Below are 14,521 nucleotides of genomic sequence, written 5' to 3' on the forward strand. Positions count from 1 at the left end.
ACAGATATCCGCATCCAGTTGTTATTCTTGAACTTTGGTGGTGAATACCTGAGGTTAATCGATTTTGTGATCTTTAATTGTCCTGGGAAAACATGCAGAGCAATAGGAAATATCCATCTCTCCCCTTTGCGTTCTTACTACAAACCAAACAGACTAGAGAAGGCTAAGTACGTGTAAATCTGGTTCTCAATGCAGTAATGTCAGACCAGAAAACAGACCGCCCTCTGGATTAACAAATTAATGTTCTGGAAAGACAACTGAGTGTGTATATCTGTGCAGGTAAGTGGAGTATTGGTTCTATGTAGTTTCCCTAATATCATTTTAAAGGTGGTAAGTTTGGTTGCGTTAGTTTGATTGTGAAATGTACAACCCCTTTTTTGTTATGGGGTTCCACCAAGCCTCCCTCCATTCACTGTACCCACCCCTGTTTACGACCACCCCCCTTGCATGCCGCTACCCAATGTATACATTGATAATTGCAGATATTACCTTTCTTGATTTGGTGTAAATCCATCCAGTATTTTTTTTAAATGGTAGGGAATGGGGTGCCCCATTCCAAAAACTTTAATAAATCACCTATAGTGCATTGAAACAGTGAGGCCATTGCAGTAATGCTTTACGCAGATGATTTAGTTCTTATGTCGAAAACACTGCAGGGATTACAACGGTTGTTGACTGCATTGGATAAGTATGTTAAGAAAAACCTCCTCACCCTTAATTTGGGAAAAACTAAAATTATGGTTTGTAATAGACAGAAAAGTAGTCATTAAAGAGATATAAGTGGTTACTGCAAGACGAAGAATTTGAATGTGTATCTCGATATGTTTATCTATGTGTGACTTTAGCAGACCGTGAGGATGAAAAAATGCATATAAAATGTCTAGAGGCAAAACTCACCATGTCTACTTCACAGGTAGTTTTGATCCAAAATAAGTGTGGCAAATATTCAACCAATCCGATTTGCAGTTTCTATTTAAAAAAGACAACCCCTATAGTTATATATGGAGCTGAAACAAACAAAAAATATTCCAGAATTGGTATGGCATTGACTGGAGGCTAAATATTGGAGGCGGCTCTTGAATTTGCCAAACAGTGTCCCAGGCCTGTGGATTAGATTTGAGTTGGGTTTGATCTCATTGTACACAAGATATTTGTGGAACTTAATAGCACTGTATCAAAAATATATCATGGTGCTTAAATCTGTGTTAATAATGGGAACATTAGCAAAGCATATGTGTGAAGCTGATTATCTGTTTGTACGAATATGGAGGATGAAAGTTCAACAAGTCTTAGCTAGTGCAGATATCTCGATAGATGTTTGATCCAGAACCCGATAAGGGCTAAAACTAATTCATTTCAATTTGACTGGGTACAAACGAGAGATAAGTGTCTGAGCTACCATGATTTTGCGAATCATCAATTTGGTCATTAAAAGTATAGTGAGCCGGAATTATACTAAAATCGCCATCTCCTCAACACAGATGCATCTTCATGCGCCTGAGGTTCAATTTATGGCTTACCAAAGAAGTGCAGGCAAAACGTAAACTAATAAGTCCGGAAGAAAACAAATGTTGATTTTGTAAGAGCGAAGATAATAAGGAAACACTAAAACATCTATTAGTGATATGTGAATCGTTGGTTCCTTTACAAATGCGTTACCAGAGGCCAGCATTTAAAGAGCACAGTGAAATGTCTGCGGGGTTACTTTGGCAACTCATATTTTGTGGACAGATATCCTCATATAGAATCAGTGCAATAACTTTTTTTAAAGCACTGAACCTAGAAGCAATGGAATCAGCAAACTGGATATGAGTTATAAGTATTATTCTAACCAGATAAATAATTCTAGGCCTGATTTAATAATTTATTAAATAACACATGTTAATAAAATGATGTTTATTTAAAGCAAAGAGTGGAAATTAGCTTTTCTGTTTTATCTACTCACTTTAAATGAATGAATGCATTTTTGTTCTTTTTATGTGAAATGCTGGTTAGATAGATAACTTTTTTTTAACATTAATGTGAAATGCTGGGTATATATACATCTATTTTTACCATATGTTGTGATATGCTGTTGTAATAATTTTATGTTGTTCGATATTGTAAAGTTGACTTTGTGGAACTCGTGGTTTCACATCAAGATACAGGCGGGGAGAGGAAGGATGAACACATATTTTGTTATCACTTTGGGGAGAGCTGAAGAGCAGTTTTGAGGCAGCATGCTTTTCATTTTACTGGGGAAATCCTGTGGGATTCCCGCAGGAACATCATAAAGCATGATTGGGAAAAGAAGCATGACATGCAAAACAGTGGGGGAAAGAGGAGAGGGTCAGGGGGATTTACACAGTGAGGTAATTGAGAGGGGTTCTCAAAAGGAGGTGGAGTGCACATCGAGAGTGGCAGTGGGTTAATGCTGACCTACAAAAGGGAGAGATTACTGCATCGATGTAAGGTGAAGTCACAGTAATTGCAGCTATGATTTGCTGGAAATTGTCGAGGTAAACTAAGACAGAATAAAGATAACCAGACTTATTGCAACAAAACCTATGAAATTCACTAGCTGTGGTAAGTGACAACAATCGTAGCACAGAGTCTGACGTTGCCTAGCACATGAATACAAACCTGAGTGTACAGATGCCATTAGTAATTACATAATAAAAGGCACCATGAATGAATAGCATCATCTGGGTGACTCTGAGTAAAATTGTTGTCACTTCCCACACCCATTGAATCTCATAGGTTTCGTTGTGGTATGTCATCTCAACATACATAACACTGTCATGATCAAAGTAACTCCCCCATATGTTACCAAGGATAGCGCTGGGGCAACGTGTTTGTCTTGGAAGCAAGTCAATGCAGTCTAACGCAGGAATGTTTTAAAATTGTCTCAGTTGGGGAAAAAGGTGAAAAGACGCAATAAAACTGTTAATGAAGAGGAAATATTTACTGTAAATCTACTTACTGTACCCATGCTGACATGGCGTTAATTTACTGTGTGCATTTCATTTCATACAACAATCTTCTTTCCTTGCTCTGTCACCTTTTGGGGATTACAACACACGTTGTATTTATTGTTCATTTATAGTGCGCCTAAACACAAGTGTTTTGAGGCACAGCAGGGCAGGATGGGGGCTGTGGGGGAACAGGAGGGAGGATGGTAGCGATGCTAATAGGCCTTGCAACTTTCAAATTGTGCATGTACGGTAGCAAGAAGTGTAAGGGGGAAGGAAGGTGGAGAAGTGCAGAAAATGGGAATAGGGCCCAAGAAAAGGAAGTGCCAGGGAGGCCAGGTGGACAGGGCCAGGGGGAAAAGAGAATGGAGGGGGGTCTACAACAAATGCAAGTAAAGGGGCTGAACAGCTACACAGGGTTCAAGCTGCCCAGCTAAGTGTAGGCGTGGGGGCAGTGAGGGCAAGTGCAGGATAAGGGTTGGGAGGAGCAGGCGACAGGAGAGCAAGGGCAGAGGTATACTAAGAAGGGGAGGGCCTAGCGCACTGTAGGACTCTGAGGGAACCAGGCCACCAGTCTCAGGCAGAGGGGAACATCTAAAGGGGAGGGCGAGGGGGAACGAAGAAGAGAAAAGGAAGGTCTTGAGGAGCTTCTGGACCTTAGGGAGGTCTGGTTCAAGTCTGAGAGGAGCACGGAGGCCATTCCAGAGGGCGCCACCTGCATGGAAGTGAGATTTACCCCCACTCGCTGCTTGGAAACATTTCTGATTTGCAGGGAGTTAGAGCTAGATGAGCTAAGGGCTCTAGAAGGGAGGTATTTAGGGAGAGAGAATTTGATTTAGTGTAGTCCCAGACCCCAAAAGCCTTGTGGAATATGCAGAGGGTCTTGAATGTGATCCTTGCAGCAACCGGGAGCCAGAGGAGAGATTTAAGGGCTGGAGAGATGCGGTCCCTGGTCTTGAGGCCAAGGATAAGTCTCACAGTCTTATTCTGGATTAGTTGAAGGGGCAAAGTGAAGATTGAGGGAGAGGCTATTTCAGTAGTCAAGCCTGGAGAGAACCAGAGCTCTGGAGACATTAAGCTTCTGGGGGAAAAATGAGTGCTGCCCCAATTTAACAGTGACCACTATGAAAACATGGTGGCTTCTATTTAAGGAAGGCAAATATATGGGCCCATGTCTTTAACTTACCCATGCAGTGTTTGATCCTACATCATCCACTGTTGGGACAATATTCCTACAATATTCCTACTGTGAGACGAACCACAAGGGGTAGGGGGGGCAGGGGACAATATATTTAAAACATCTGGGTGCAACTGGGATCGTGGATATTCCTGTGAATCTAAGTTCTGATTACTGCCGTCATTGGTGCTGTACTTTTCAGGTGATCGTCCCAACTTTGAAATACAATCAAAAGGGAACTTGCTGGGCCTTCCATATGACTACAACTCAGTGATGCACTATGGCAGGTAATGAAGATTCTGTCTGATCAAATTGGTTATAATTGTGTAACACTGCAATGTGTGCTGAAAAATTTCACATCCTGAGTACATGCGACCAACCGATAGTCTGATGCCATCGCCGGTTTAGCCGATATGCCTTTTGTTTCTGGTTTCAAGTGGCAGTGTGGCCAGCCATAGCCCTGGGCAGGGGAAATAACATTCCTGAATGGAAGGTAGTACCAGTTTTACCAAAGGAGAAAAAAATATTATGAAGTGGGGTGGGGGCATTTACTGAATGAGACACACATTTTGGGATTCAAGTGTGATGACTCCCTCCTTGCACATTCCTTGAAATAGGCAATTTTTCCTCGATACTAAATTCTGTTTGAACAATTCACTGCACGCACTTTAGTTCTAACAAGCCCAGCTGCTGGCTATGCAGCATGTGAGGCAGCCATTCTCTGGAGACCATGACTTCTCTCTACAGGCAGCACACCTATGGAACCTGCAGCCACATACCTGATGCATCAACAAGGCATCCCCAACATCCATCACCGAACACACTCGCTTCATCAGAGCCCTCATAGGCAAGCTATTCTATTAGCAAATACACCACAGTTGGCCTTCATATTCTGTAAGCTTCCCACCATGCTACAAGAGGCCATCTAAATTCTGCAGCACTCCATAGTTGTAAACATGAGCCATTCAAAACTGTAGGTGCTTATCCAGTCCTGTTTCTATTTGTATTCTGGGACTTGTAGCTCTGCTGTCTACAGTATACAAATCTCTGACTACAAATCCCAGAATACAAAGTAAAAGCAAGAACTGGATAAACACCTACAGATTGGAATTGATCATGGTAGACACTGTGGCACTCTACACACATATAGCTACAATAACATTTTTAATTTAACCCCACAGTTCCCATGTATCTGGATGTTGGTGTGATGTTCAGTGTCAGGGCTGATATGACAATAGCAACTAATCACAATTTGTCCTTGAACTGTCAATCATCCCCAAATTACAGGAGTCCATTGGGAAGGTTCCTGTTCTATAGAAGATTAGCAGAAGTACCCGTTCTCCAAACAGGTTCTGTAGACAGACATGATAACACTGATCCTGTAGGGCGGTGTTCCGATTCATTTTTGCTTGATGTGGTTTGCACCCTGAAGCAAATTGAGAATGGGCGCTTGTGGCTGGCTGATGCACCCCAGAGCAGATGTTGAGGGGAGGTGAGAGTTGGGGTGCTGCTGCATAATGGTACCTTCTGTGCTCTCTACCCACCTGTCGCCTCACCTTGGTGTGGTGCAGTCCATTGGAGTGCAAATATCTTGAAAAGCATGTATCCTAGGGCCTGGACCTTGAGGTTGGTTCCTTGTGTCAGGACCGGTCCTTCTACGACCACATTTATGTTTCGCCGATTTCAGGCAACCCTCTCATGTGTGAAGGTGCTGAAATTCAGGGAAAGGGGTGTGGTGTTCAAATGTCATGAAGTTTGTAATGTCTAAAGGGTCCTAACAGGTAACTATTCAAATGTGGTGCAGATTGATAAAACAGTGTGGAATTGTATAAGGAACAATGCTTCACCAAGCCACAAACAAATGTTGACTTGTGCTAAAATCCAGGGAATGGGGTGGGGTGCCAGAATGTCATGTAGCCAGTAATATTTGGAGGGCCCTAACAGGTAACTAAGCAAAACTTGGTGCAGATTTGTTAAACGGTGTAGAATTGTATAAGGAACAATGCTTTCCCACAAACACACAAACCCGCACACAACGTTTGACTTTTATATTTATGGATACGGATGTAGGCACTCAACACCCCAATGTATGGTGTAGCTTAGAATGTTAGTAGCCACCATGTCAAAACGTGTTGTTCATATTTTAATGGATCATGTCATTGTCCTACGTTTCCTATAGTACAGCCTACAGCAACACATCTGGCCAGGACACAATCATACCAAAACCCGTCAAGGATGTCAATATCGGGCAAAGGGTGGGGTTCAGTGGCCTGGACGTGGCCAAAATCAACAAACTCTACAACTGTAGTAAGTATCCCTTACTTGTGATGTTCTGAAAGTTTTAGATCACCAACTCCACACAGCACAGTTATATCCTCCAAACAGGAAGATCTTTGTGAGTTATGAATGCAGGAGGTGACTGTCATGAACCTTTCACCAGCTTGTTCAGAATTCAGATAGTTTGTCTTCCATGCATTTGTTTGGCCAGTCAGACAATTTGGGGATTGTTCCTTCATTAGTTCATGTATTCATTGTTCAGATTAAAGAGTGTTCACTTTTATGTTATGTGAATTGCCATCTATGCACAGGGATTCTGGGATTCAATACAGTTAATTCAGTGTCTATTTATGCTTTCAGACTATCTTCAGGGTTGTAAATTCACTAACATGCCAGGGATAGCAGGATCGATCCACATCATGCATCAGATGACCGCACAAAAAGTGACATCATGTGAACTTTGAGACTGATAATATTTCACGAAGTGGTAGACATGACTGACTGTATGAAGACATTTATAGCACCACCCTAAGAAAGGAACTGTCTCACGGCAGAATGTCCCAGAGTCTATCCAACCTGATCTTGATGACATTGCAAGAAGTGAAATCACAGATGTTTAAACATCAGTATAAATTATTAAATAACTGGCCACGATAGAAGACAAAAAGCTATTTAGAGTTCTGCCTTGTGTGAGAGCTCACTGCATATCTATACTGGGGAGGACATCCATCAAATCATAGTCCACATGTTTTGCTTTCATATGCCAGTACAGTCCCACATTACTTACTAGTTATCAGGGGCACCGAGTACGCGGGTGCTCCGGGGCCAGGGCACCCTCCGCAACAAGCCATCTGCCCTAAATGCCCCTATATTTTCAATGGGAACTTACCTAAAATCTGCCATCGGCACCCCGAGGTTAATTCAAAAGTCAGCTCCCCTGCTAGCCACTTCATCATATGCCAGCAACAGTCTCACACATCAGGTATTTCTTTATATGTAAGTTACAGCCTTACATGCTCAGGGCCTGCCTAAATATTTCAAGTGCAGTGTCCTATATGCAGGTACTTCCACCTTATGGCAGATATTGACTCAGGGGCCAGATACAATCATCAAATATAGGTTACAGCATCATATGTCCACGTGTTCATATTAAATGTTTAGTTGTTCGGATGAAATGCCCAGTACAGCCTTAAATGCTCTGATACTGCCATCTTATGCGAGTTAATGCCATCTATGGCTTGTATAGTTCTCAGAAGCAGGGGACAGCTTCATAGGTCCAGATGATTCCATTGCATACCAAGTGGAACCTCAAAAGCTATAGCACTGTTGACTTATCTCAGCATACGCCATACCATTCCTGGTATAGTCCAGGTGGTGAAAGTATACATTGCAAACATATTAAAATGAATCCTCTCTGGCCAGTTCCTCAAAACTTTTTCAAAAATCAAAGATTAGGAAATTGCTCTCTATTGAGTGCGTATAGGTCTGTGTTCATTGTAGAGCACACACTGCCATATGAATTTGCCTTAGGCACTGTTAATTAAGCTTTAAATCCCTGACAAGTGTTTGGAAATTGCTTCAACTGTGATGTGTGATGAGACACATGCAAACTTTACTTGCCTCCTGGCACTGAGTTAAAAGATACTAGCAAACCTGATGATTTTTAGATATTTTAAGTAATTATGGGTCAGAAACAGCTGTGAAGCACGGACAGTGAACATGGCTTGCAGGGCAAGCTCTCTTTCCCTGGCATGGTTCTTGTAACCTCTGATCCAAGGGTCCTCCCAGATCTACTCTTAGAATCAGATGCATGCAAGACAGGCTTGGTAGCCAGAAGCAGAGAAAGCTTGACGGGTGGTCCATATCCTCCATAGGAGTTGGAAACTTATATAAATAATTTAGAACTTCTGGCAGGCCTCTTTTCAGTTTAAAGCTGTGTGTTGCAGCAGCTCCATTTTCCCATAATATTTTGCATGAAAAATATATCAGCTCAGAGGAAGGCACACAGAGTCTCTTTCTGAGACGGCAAAGCATCTCAATTTTTCAGAGGTGTCTACAATAGTATATTAGACTGGTGTGGCAGGAATCTTTCATTCTCTTCGATCTTGCTGAGGATAGACCTTTTTGATAGGATTTTCAGAAGAAGACCAGACCTAAGGACAATGGGTCACGGATTTATGTGTTTCCAATTTGGCAGACACAGTTGTCTTTGCACACCCCCTCACTCTGCCCTTCTTCCGGGGATTCACCTTCAGCCTTGCTTGTAAAGAGAATAAATCATCCTAGTGTCCCCATGTTGGCCCTCCGAGATCTGGGATCCAATAACATTGCACATGAACTTGGACATCTTGAAATTCTTCAAATGATCCCATGCTTACTGACAAACCTAGCGGGCCATGTTCAATATACTTGCAATATTCTCAACACATTGGAATGGACAATGATCCGTGATCTTGCACTTCAAAGCAAAGACACAACTACCAGGCTCTTGCTGGTCTGGGAAAAACGAGCAATTCCCCCACCCCCTCAGGTCTGCCTCTCGACGAGCCAACTGAGTTGAAATATGTAAAAAGAAAAAGACAATCCATTATCTGACTCATTCTGCCTGGAAGGATCCCATGGGCATACTGCCAGGCCGGCTAGGCTGCAGTGAAGATGGGCGAGGCACTCAGGCTGGCTGCAAAAATGTTGCAATTGTGCCCAGACAGCCCCCACATATGGCCCTCTTCAGTGACATGAGCATGAGGGCACATCACAAATCTTGGAGCACTTTAAAGCAAGCACAAGTTACTGCTCCCGCCCAGCACATGTAAATACTGGGAGATTGTCGGACACTTCACTTTCCATAAAGACTTAGACGTGTATGCTCAGCTGATTGTTTGACGGGAAATACTGTTTGGTGATTTTACCAGTGCACGATCAAAACAAGAGGTACAGATCAGTTCATATCCGCAGAAGACACAAAACATCATGCAGCAAGCTGCCCTTGGGAACTTGTTAATGAGGTAGAGGGGAAAGCAGAAAGTGGCATTTCTGTTCACCATCCTTCACCATCACGACCTAGGCTTCCATTTCCAAATGTGGCTAAGAAAGAAAAAAACAGCCTCAACAGTAATGTTGCTACTTTTTTCACTGCATGCCTTGAAAGGGCATCACTTTTGTTGCTTTAGTTGGCTGTCACAAAGGGAAAGCTTGATATTGTTCCTAGTAGAAGCATTGCTGGGGTGGACGAAGGGGTATATGGGAGTGTGTGGGGGGGTGCTATAGCTCCAGATCTTTTGGTTGTAGCCCTGGATATAAGCTCAGGGGCTACAACCAAAAGGCTAGCTAGCCCCAAGTCCCGACAGTCCTGACATTAGCCTAGCCCCGGACCTTTTCCAGAACTACCATCCCCACTACCATCTTCTTCAGGTTACATGACGTCAGTTGTTATCCTTCTTTTATATCCACTATTTCATAAACTCAATCAATCATTCAATAACAACTTTATTTCAGGACATGGTCCCATGAAACTCAAAAACATAGACAATAAAATGTAAATCATAACAATCAATCAATAAATACGACTTCTGAAATTTCTATAAAAAAATATACAGCTAACATCCATAAGCCAACAACAAATAATCAATATATATATATATATTGTATGTATATGTATGACAGTGCTGGGACAAGAGATGTTGTATTGAGTTTACTTGTTTTTTAAATGTATTTGTGTCTCAAAATGTTGAGCGAGGAGATATAGAATGTGGAAACAGGGGAGTTGCCCCACACACCTAAAATTGTGTAACCCTATGAAGCATTTATGACCACTGTTGGTTCTCTATAAATCCCTGGAATACCGCGCTGCCTGTCAGTCCACCTATCTGGAAAGATTGGGCCTGCAAAACGTTAGCTACAATAAGAATTAGGTGAAATACAAACACCAAAAAATCACGTTTCTGATTTGCCTTGCATTTTTGGGTGGTGGTTGAGCTTCCACTGCAGTGCCCCAAATGTAGGTTTCAGCGGGGTGCTCAAAACGTATCTATTTAAGCAATTATTGATGCATTTGGTTTTTCGTAATGTAGCAACATGAAACGGTAGTCAACAAAAATCTCAGTGAAGAGTGGGGTACACCAGAATACCCCATTCCTGCAGTGCTAGTTGATTATAGTATAGCCCTGCCAGTCAGTCTAAGCATGCACTTTAGAGGCCGCTGACCCGGAAACGCCTGGGACTTCTTTCAAGGGCTGGCCTTTTTGTAGGAGGCTCTGCTACTGGCAAAATATGGCCTGCAGAACATCAAGGTGGAAAGGATGACAGAGCTGAACATTAGGACAGTCATGCATTCATCACATGGTACTGGTCTGGTCACGGAAGCTACATTCCTTGGTACTCCTGTGTGAGGTGGCGGTTTGTGTCACTGCTGTGCCTATGGTGTTTTCCCAAAAAGTAAATTGGCACGTTAAACAACAGAAAGTTTTTGTTTCCTATGTGTTTTGCTGTGCAAGTAGATTTGATGAACAATTATGTAATGTCAAAATGGTGGGTTTTTGTAGAGTTCTGCAAAACAGCGTTTGTCGATGCAGGTGCCTTTCAACACATTTCTTTTTACTTTCAGCCTTCTGCACGTATTTGTTTACTGACCCCAGCGGACATTTTAATTTCACAGCCCAGACCGCATTATCTCCGAGTCCTGGTAGCTGCTTGTGGTACATCCGTGCTAAAAAACAGGTGATTTCTAGCTGTGTATGTATACTGCTGATGAAAGCGCGCTCGCCACATCTTTCATTAACATTACCGTGCTTAACATGGAAGCTGAACCTTGACGCAATGAAGCAAACATGAGAAAATGATGGAGCTGCACAGCATATTGCGACCATTTTATCTGCCTACGCCGCCCTATATGAGTGGGAGACATTTTGTGACAGATTCTCAAAAAGTAGCTCAAATGATAGTAGCACAGCGAATGCGCTATTTCCATTTGAGCTACATTTAGAAATGCTCAGGTCACCTTATTCTCAAAGATGATCTGGGCATTTCGGGAGGATCAGGACAGTGGTGCAAAGATGCACTGTCCAGCCCCCTTGCATACATCAAAGCCGCCAGAGCACCAGGGGACCACTCCGGTGGTGATAGTGTGCGGTACAAATATCCGTTAACATTAACATTAACATCAACACTAATGTATTGCATGTTCCCAGCAACCTTGTGATAGCTGGAAGCACATTTCACTGAGACAAGCTGTTAAAGGGCCCATCTCAGTGAAATGCTTGAGGAAAAAAAGGCATTTACATCCGTGTTTGGGAGATGGAAATGCAAGTGTGACAGCCACAGTTTAAACCACAGCTGTCACACTTAAAACAAAAATCAGGGCCCTGTTATGATCTGCACTTCCCCTTCGTCTGTTTCGAAAGGCAAAGGAGGATGATGCTAATTTCACGATATTTAAAGGCCCTTCTCATATGTGAATTGGGGAGGCCCTTCTAAATGCCCAGAAATGCCCTCTTGGACGGGGCGATGTTGGAAGGGGTGATGCAACGTTTTGTTGAGAGATCAACCTCAAAACAGGGGGATCCTTCCCTCCCCACTCAAGGTGTCATGCATCAAACTATTTAACAGATTATTTTATTTAGCCCTAACTCCGACACATATCATGCCCCTTGGGCCCTTGGGCCCTCCGCCTGAGCTAACAATGAGCCAAGAAGCAGACCAGTGTACGGGTAATATATTGGTATTTATTTAAATTAAAAGTAATAGAAATGAGCACAAACATGTCAATGTTTAACTTCATCAACTAGCCAGCAAAGAGGAACCTCCCACCACCAAACACCACCCACAGGAGCCCCCTGCTTGCCCCTCCGGGTATTGCCACCTTCATTTACACACCAGCGTAAATATGCATAATACACGCTTCTTTAAAGTCTCGGCCCCAAATGCACATCTTATTTGTATTTGTATCAGTGCGTTGTCTGCATTCCTCTTCTATGTCAGAGTCTGCCTCTGTTACCTGTATTGCCTCCTATGTACTTCATTTTTGTGAGACATTACGTTCATAATGATCAACGAGTAGAAACACAAAATGCAAAACATACGATATATATCAGTGCATAGATGAAAACCACCCACCTCACCCTCAAGACATCCAAGACTGTGGTGTTGTTTGTTGGCCTGGTGGATCCACATTTTGCACACGCACATCCAGTCCATAACCTGGGTGCAACCTTCAATACTTTCCTCTCAGTCATGCCACAAATCACGTGTGATAAAATTGGCATTCTCCTACCGACATCATCTTGCTCATCCTAGCAGTCATCATGTCACATATCCCCTACTGTAATGGAAACAATGTGTGGCTCCTGGACAACACTCCACACTGCAGCATAACATATGCTTTGCTGCACACCTCAACTCCAGGTTCCAGCAATCAAACCACATCTCCCCAACCCTGAATACTCTTCAATGACAGTAGGAAGCAGTGGAATTGACTTTAACCTACTCTGCCTCACCCACAAATACTATTACAGCCCTCGCCCAAATACCTGTCCAATGGGAGCTGTGTCTAGGTCTTTCCATCAGTGCCCAGACTGCTGCTTTTCTGTGGATCGGTGCTATAAAGTATCAGTTTTCTTTTGTTGTTAGAAAATTGGGGAAATCCCTATATCTCTCTGTTCTGTTTCCATTACCCAACTCTGTTTTTTCGCTTATGCTTTTTTGAATTCTGGTAATAAAAATATTATTTTAAAAGCATTACCTTTAAACTGCTGCAAAGACATCACAAAGGTTGTGCCCCCATGTCAAGATGTGTCACCTTCCGAAGAGAGTTTGCCCTTCAAATCAAGCAGATGCATAAGGATTTTCAAAACCTGCAGGCCTTTCCCGAGCACCCATACAAACGTCCCAGTGTGAGAACCCTGAGTTATCAATACTCCTCCATGTGAAGTGCTCTACCTTGAGCCATCTGAAGTTCAGAGGTGCTCTTAAGATGAACCTGATCTCCTCAGAAAATGGAATCCAAGGAGCTATAATGGTGTGACATATTCCCCTGATCACAGCATTACATACTCGCTGCCTTTTTATGAACTCACTGTTGCAGAAGAAACTGTTGTTTTATGTTATTTATTTAGTATTTCACCGCACAATATAGCAGAAACACCGAAACCTAACAGAGCTAATAATGACAGTCTTTATCAGTGTGATCTAATCCAAACTTGTTCATGCTGATCCCTCCTCTCCCTACCCCTCCATAGAAATGTTGCTGCTTGTCCCCCCTATTCCAGAACTACTTACATGTTCTATTAAAAGCAGGCCCCAGACTCCCTCTTGAAAGGGACTCGTGCCAGTACCCCTTCTCTGCGGACTTCCCCCGACCCGCCTTGTTAAGGCAACCCCACAGATTGAAGACCATAGACAGATAGAGGCCTCACTGCCAGCTGCAATGCGCCTTTAAGCATCTTACTCTGATTTGTCCATTTCAGGCAGCAATGTGAATTTCGGAGTGACTGTAGGACATTGCTTCATTTTACAATTAAGATGATGACACATCTATCAAGCAAGACTGTGGGAGCCTTATATGTTTCCTGTTTCCTATTCTTCTAGGTTGTTCTGTGGATCAACGATTATAACATCGTGTCGTCCCCCAACTGCCAGTCGAACTACCTCAGAGTTTATGACGGGGACAGCAAGAGTGCGAATATCATACTGGACAAGACTTGTGGTCAGGGTGCTGGCCTTTCACTGTTGACCTCTGGGGTTACCATGCTGGTGGAGTTTGTCTATAATAACCCAAGAGCATCAAACAGCTTTAATGCTGCTTACAATACAGGTCAGTGAGGTGTACCTGTCCTGTGTGATCTTGAAGATGGCCCCTTCTAGAATGCAACGAATGTAATGCTCACACGTTCACACTCACTGTAGGGACCTCATCTGTGTAAGTGCCGCTAACTGTGTAACTGCAATTACACCCAATCTTGACGTCAATCCCCAAATGGTCCTGTTTTAGTGAAGAAACTCAGTTTCCAAAGTGTGTGATTTTAGGGGCTAGGAGAAGCCAATCATCCGGTCCCCTCCATTGCAGCTGGGATTTCTACCTCAGAAGAGTGCAGGGTGGATTTAACCTCCCAAAAGAGACTTA

At 42.9% G+C, this 14,521-nt stretch overlaps 1 protein-coding gene across 1 annotated transcript in view; it reads left to right on the forward strand.

Annotated features, from left to right (window-relative positions):
- Window positions 1–14,521, forward strand: part of LOC138505004 (astacin-like metalloendopeptidase) — a 213,812-nt gene that overhangs the window by 177,242 nt on the left and 22,049 nt on the right. The window contains exons 7-10 of the mRNA XM_069625362.1: window positions 4,331–4,415; window positions 6,308–6,435; window positions 11,009–11,121; window positions 13,987–14,212. Coding sequence (XP_069481463.1) covers window positions 4,331–4,415; window positions 6,308–6,435; window positions 11,009–11,121; window positions 13,987–14,212 — 552 coding nt within the window. The remainder of the gene's footprint in view (window positions 1–4,330; window positions 4,416–6,307; window positions 6,436–11,008; window positions 11,122–13,986; window positions 14,213–14,521) is intronic.

The sequence above is a fragment of the Ambystoma mexicanum genome, chromosome 11 (genome assembly GCF_040938575.1).
Source record: "Ambystoma mexicanum isolate Mex_15411 chromosome 11, UKY_AmexF1_1, whole genome shotgun sequence".
NCBI lineage: Eukaryota > Metazoa > Chordata > Amphibia > Caudata > Ambystomatidae > Ambystoma > Ambystoma mexicanum.